Raw genomic sequence first — 6,531 nt, forward strand, 5'->3', positions numbered from 1 at the left:
TATTGTAAAGTAATTAGCCTCCAACTAATAAAAATAAATGGGAAAAAATAGAAATTAAAAAAATTAAAAATAAAACAACATCCTTTCTGTAGTGTTTGTATTCTTTCCCTCTGGAGGTCTTTATACATACGTGCTTGGCTGAGCGTGACTTTTTTCAAAGGCTCCTCCAAGAAAGCATAGAGTGCAGTAAAATCACTATACATTCCTGTGGTTCTTCTCTCTGTGTGTGGCAGAGCCACAAGCTCTATAACACACCATGAGACTCTGTCACCTAGGTACTCATCCCAGAGATAGTTTAAATGTTCATGACTTTTAAATTACTCGAAAGGGTGCTCCATACAGTATTCTCTCCCTCAGCTTCGAGGTGATGAAGAGCTGGCTGGAACTCTGCACAGAATCATGTTTCTTTCTCACCTGCCTTTAACTTTAAACCAAACTGATGCATTCCTGGTGTTCAGAACAGAGAGAGAAGCAATGCTTTCAGTTCTGTTCTCAGCGGTTAACGATGCTGCTCCTGTTAGCGGCCACCCTCACTCTCAGTCTGTCCCACTGCCCTGATTTCTTTTAACTGGGAGCTGGGAACCTGCTATTTAAGTCTCCTCGGTCGGTCACTAATAAACATGTCACGATGTCCGAGGGTAATCTGGCCCAGACTGACATTTCTACTCTGAGAGCAACCATGTAGTACCAAACACTCATGTTTTCAGAGAGAAATCCATCCTCTGAACTCTGACTTAGGCCTAAAATCACCCCATATATCCTTTGGCAAGGTCACCAACATCAAAATGAGCAACAAAATCCTAATACCAAGCTTTGCACTTACCTTACCTAAGTTTCATCCTAAACTACAGCCAGAAGTGTGTGTGAGTCAGTCATGTCTGACTCTATAACCTCCTAGACTGTTGCCCACACGTCTCCTCTGTCCATGGGATTCTCCAGGCAAGAACACTGGAGTGGATAGCCATTCCCTTCTCCAGGGGACCTTCCCAACCCAGGGGTCAACAACGTCTCCTGCATTACAGGCAGATTCTTCACCACCTGAGCCACCAGGGAAGCCCATAGCTAGAAGTATATTTTTAACCAAAGCTCAACAGCATTTCTAAAGCTGGTCTCTAATGTTGTTTGTGGGAGTCAAACAGAAGCAAAAAAAACAAAAAAAAAAGTCCTTGGCTGATGCTTTAGCAAAGATTCCAACAGAGCCAATTACTAATCCTCTGAGGACTTTGGAGGTCAATGTATTACCAAACCCTGAGCTTTTTTGAAAGTCTATTTAAACACTTCTCTAGAGTCAGTGAAGAAAGAATTACAAAAAAGTACCTTGAAGTAAATAACAGCCACAGAGCCATGCATCAACACGTGAAGGTCTGTTTGGGAGACCCTGCTCCCAAGGTCAGTATGAGCTAGAAGAAGGGCTTAAGTCAGGAATAAAGGAGCTCGATCCGTGGGTCAGGAAGACCCCCTGGAGGAGGAAATGGCACCCCACTCCAGTATTCTTGTCTGGAGAACTCCACGGATAGAGGAGCCTGTCGGGCTACAGTCCATGGGGTCACAGAGAGTTGAACACAAATAAGCGACTAATACTTTCACTTTCACACACATTCTACAATTTCATATACAAGTTTTTTCTTACTTTGAAGAATCATGTGAATAATTTGATGTATACATTTGAATAATATATGTTTTGAAGATGCGTTTATAATCTCATAATAAGCCCAGAAATTGAATTAAAATTAAATCTGAAAGCTATCAAAGTTTCCCAACTAAAGCAGCTTGTTTTCTGAGTAAATCCAGAAAACGGGAGAGTTGTCTAGAGACAGAAGAATTCCACTGTCCTCCTCCTTAGTTTACAGCCTATCTGCAGCTGTGGGGCAAATGCCTGGTGGGAAGAAAGCAATGTCTGGGTTTAATCTAGAAACTGAGGAATCCACAACCAAATGATCCAAGTTAGTGGTAACTAATTCTTTTCTCCAAAATTTAAGAAGGTTAACTTAGCCAATTTCATTTCACTGAAATAATATTTGTAGTTAGATTCTGTAAATTGAAACTTAGTCTTTCTCTCTAAAAATGAATTTGGACACAATGATGTGAAAATGTCAGTAGGAAATACTGTCTGGAATGTTCCCAGGCAAGATGATGCTGAGAACCACTAAAGCCACTTTTACAAGCTTGGGATTAACATTTAAGTCTCACTAAGTAGATTGATCCTGAAGATCTCTGCAATTATTAAAAATTCTTCCCTCTTTTCATGACTTCCGTGTCACCACACTGAAGTCGGGATTTGTGAGTTAAATCTTGAAGAATGATTGGCCATAGTCACCATGGTTGGAGTCATGGAGAGAGAAAAAAAGCTCAGGCATAAGCTTTCCTGAAAACTCTAAACCGTCTTACCTCATCCTTATTGAAACGTGAGAGATCATGATGCTGACTTCTGTGCCCAGAAATTTTTGAGGAAAAAATATGTGGTTATGTTTTTGGCAAGGATTAGGGAAAGAAGAGAAAAAGAAAGATAATGAATAAAATAACTTATGATCTTGGTTTCAACAATGTGTAGTCTATCTTGAAAACCTATATACAGGCTCACTCCCCAAGAGAAAGAATGCATTCTTATAGATATTCAATATTTTTCATTAGTAATGAAAATTTCAAGTTCATCTTAATTGATAAAACTTATTCCAAAAGGGGAAATTGTATTACTTCAAGTGGTCCTAACATTTTTGTCTGGTCAATAGGAAACTCAAGAAAACTTCTTGACTTATATCATTTCATAGCAAAATGTGAGTAGGGTAATATAGCTAACCCAGAGCATCATTCTAGTGCGATGAAAGAACAATTGCACAGAAAGTTCATTTCAGAAATATTGAGAACTTTTCAGGGAACTTTGCACCACTTTTACGTGTTCACATCCAAAGATGTGGAAAGAGTGAGCGTAACTATCTTATTGAGCCAGACACAACATCCGGGGCTGTTGAGTGAATGCTGCTCAAAGAGCTGTTATAAAGATAGTTTCTTCGCATTTTAAGGGACAAAAACTCCATCTGCAGCTCTGCCTCTGCGTGTGCATGTGCATTACTTTGAAAAAAAGGAATAACGGGTCACAGAACACAGCTGGTATAGAGTAAGGTTTGATTGGTACTTTTCATGTCAGATACAAAGTTAATTTTTAAAATATTGTGTTCATATACCTATGAATATTCATTCTAATAGACAAGCATTAATATAACTTTACAAAGAATTGTCAATGAAATTTGTCCCCCAGAGTAAAAGAAAGCTATCTATGAGATATTCAGAGCTAAAAAGAAAATTTAGAAGTTAACTGCATGTCAATACTCATTAAAAAAAATCTTGCTTTTATTGTGGTATTTGTAAGGTATTGTCACGATATATTTAAATTATATGAATCAGGAGAGACTCAAACTCCTCCCATTCTTCTCTCCAGCTAGCTGTAAAATATCAGAGGTAAGTGAAAGGAGTAGCTCCACCAGTCCCAGGGACCTGGGCTACAGAGACGGTGAAATATTTTCTATCGAATTTAAAATATCACCACTCAGAAATACTGTGATCTTTCCAGATCAAACATGTGCTAATAACAACTCAAGAAGAACTGATGGAGAGGATGAGCAATGTAACAGAACTCATTCTCCTGGGCCTGACCCAGAATCCAGGGCTGCAGACACTCTTATCTGCTGTGTTTTTAATCGTCTACTTGATCACACTGGCAGAGAACCTGCTCATCTCAGTCACCATCTTCACCAGCCCAGCCCTCGGTTCTCCCATGTACTATTTTCTGTCCTATTTGTCCATGATAGACGGCTTCTACTCTTCCTCCATAGCACCCAAGTTGATCTTTGACTTGGTCTCTGGAAAGAACACCATTTCCTTCAGTGGCTGCATGACTCAGGTCTTTGCTGAGCACTTCTTTGCTGGAGCCGAGATTGCCTTGTTGATTGTCATGGCCTACGACCGCTATGTGGCCATCTGTAAGCCCCTGCGCTACATGACCGCCATGAGTCGACCTGTGTGTGCTTCCCTGGTTGGAATGGCTGGGGCTTTAGGCTTTCTCCACGGTGGGATCCAGATTTGGTTCCTGGCTCAGTTGCCGTTCTGTGGCCCCAATGTCATTGACCATTTCATGTGTGATTTAATACCTCTCCTGGAGTTAGCCTGCAGGGACACGCACACTCCGGGGCCCCTGATTTCTGCCAACAGTGGGTCACTGTGTTTGCTGACTTTTCCAATGCTGGTGGCTTCCTACGCTGCTATCCTGCGCTCCCTGAGGACCCACAGCTCTGAAAGGCGCCGCAAGGCCCTGTCCACCTGTGCCTCTCATGTCACAGTTGTCGTCTTATTCTTTGTTCCTTGTTCATTCCTCTACCTCAGACCCACGGCCTCCTTCCCCACTGACAAAGCTGTGACTGTGTTTTGCACCATAGTAACTCCTATGCTGAACCCTTTAATCTACACCCTGAGAAATGCAGAAGTGAAAAGTGTCACGAAGAAGCTCTGGGGACAAATAATGAAAAGTGGTGATGAATAAACTTTGTGTGAAGTATTTAGGCAAAAAAATAAAATCTATTGATATTTTACAGAGATTTTCTCCCCTTCTTAATTGATTGAACTGGGAAGATTCTCATGTCTGGATCAGTCTTCTCTGGGGACTCACGCATTGAAAGCCAGGGTTGATATTCAGAAGCCATAGTACAGACAGTGCCAAGAGCCCACAATAGTTTTAGGAGGCCATGAAGTGTTTTCATTTCTTTTACAACAGAAAGAAAGAAATTAATATAATCCAAATGCAGCTTAGATTATAGTCATCTATATAGCAATGCAGGCAGAAAAGATAATTTTTAACATTTTGATGGAGGAGAAGACCCAAGAAGATAAAAGTACAAAGGGTCCACAAAAGTCATAATGTTGCCCTGACTGTATGACACAGATCAACAGCAATATTCTTGCACACTCGCTATACCCAGCACCATAGCTAGAGTGAAGCTTTATTTTAAAAGAGGGAAAACAACTATGCATGAAAAAGGGACAGAACCGTAGGAAATAAATTTTCAAAAAGAACATTGATACACTTTTTCTGATCTTTCCAGGTTTGAGAGGTTTATAAATAAAATAAACACAGCAATAAAAAGAAATTTTTACTTATCACAATCCCACAAAAATAACATTTGCACACAAAAGTACTTTTTGAAAATTACATTTCTTCATTCCCTGTAGTATATAAGAGTTTACAAAAAGAATTAGAAACAGAATTGGATGGCATAAAGTAAACATAATTGATAAAGTCCATAGAGCTAAGGCAGAAAACATCTATACATTAAAGTCTGGTTTTAGACACCGACAAAGGAAAAGAAGATTCTGAAGACAAAACAGTGGTTATAGGAAATTTCCAGTGATTTAAGAACAAGTCATGGAGCTGTCATGGAACAGCACAAAATCACAAATCTGAGCTAGAGTAAAGAATCCATACCATGTACATGATGAAATTCTAAGAGATTCAAAAATAGTCAGAGATTAAGTGCTTTGTACCAAACAGGCTTAACTTCTCTTATTGTCTCTAGCATTAATTATTCCAGTAAATGTTAGCAAATTGTTTCACCTCTCTAATTTTTTCATCTTTAATAAGAAGAAAACATGATTTCCCAGGCAGCTCAGTAGTCAAGAATCTGCCTGTCAAGCAGGAGACACAGGTTCAATCCCTGGGTTGGGAAGATCCCCTGGAGAAGGAGGACTTGGCACCTCACTCCGGTGTTCTTGCCTGAGAAATCCCATGGACAGTTGGTGGGCTACAGTCCGTGGGGCTGCAAAGAGTCAAGCACAACATCTCAGCTAAGCAGCAACAGCAAATAGGAAAATAACATTACATGCTTCCTTAAACTGTGCAGATTAAATGACTTCAAGTGGAAAACCGAGTCAGCTAAAAATTAACAAAAATTGCTCGGATCACCAGCACAGGTTGGATGCATGAGACAAGTGCTCAGGGCTGGTGCACTGGGATGACCCAGAGGGATGGGACAGGAGGGAGGTGGGAGGGGGGATCAGGATGGGGAACGCATGTAAATCCATGGCTGATTCATGTCAATGTATGGCAAAAACCACTACAATATTGTAAAGTAATTAGCCTCCAACTAATAAAAATAAATGAGAAAAAAAATTGCTCAGACTTCTTTTCAACTTTCAGAGATTCCAACAGAGCATAAACTATGCTGGAAACAGTGGCTCCTAACAGAGGAGCCCAAGAGCACCGCTACTGTTATTCACTAACCAGGATGGTAGGGAGACCAAACGTCCATCCCAGCCTCACTTCACTCCAAAATGTGTCATCTCAGCCAATAAAAAGTTCTCTGAATACTGAGAGCGGGTGCCTCACCAACTCCCTATTCTGGGGTTAAACCACACTGGGAGGACCCAGAGGAGTCGGGTGGAGAGGGAGGTGGGAGGGGGGATCGGGATGGGGAATACGTGTAACTCTATGGCTGATTCATGTCAATGTATGACAAAACCCACTGAAATGTTGTGAAATAATTA

The 6,531-nt window shown here is 40.6% G+C and overlaps 1 protein-coding gene across 1 annotated transcript; it reads left to right on the forward strand.

Moving 5' to 3' along the window:
- The first annotated feature begins 3,604 nt into the window (after positions 1–3,604).
- Positions 3,605–4,534, forward strand: LOC136173977 (olfactory receptor 4C45-like). Its single transcript, XM_065943738.1, has one exon. It carries the CDS (start codon positions 3,605–3,607, stop codon positions 4,532–4,534), a length of 930 nt encoding a protein of 309 aa, XP_065799810.1.
- The last annotated feature ends 1,997 nt before the right edge of the window (positions 4,535–6,531 follow it).

Source organism: Muntiacus reevesi, chromosome 9, assembly GCF_963930625.1.
Source record: "Muntiacus reevesi chromosome 9, mMunRee1.1, whole genome shotgun sequence".
In the NCBI taxonomy this organism is placed as follows: domain Eukaryota; kingdom Metazoa; phylum Chordata; class Mammalia; order Artiodactyla; family Cervidae; genus Muntiacus; species Muntiacus reevesi.

What these genes read in the sequence shown, in the direction of transcription:
- LOC136173977 (XM_065943738.1), top strand. Translation starts at nt 3,605, where the DNA reads ATGGAGAGGATGAGCAATGTAACAGAACTCATTCTCCTGGGCCTGACC.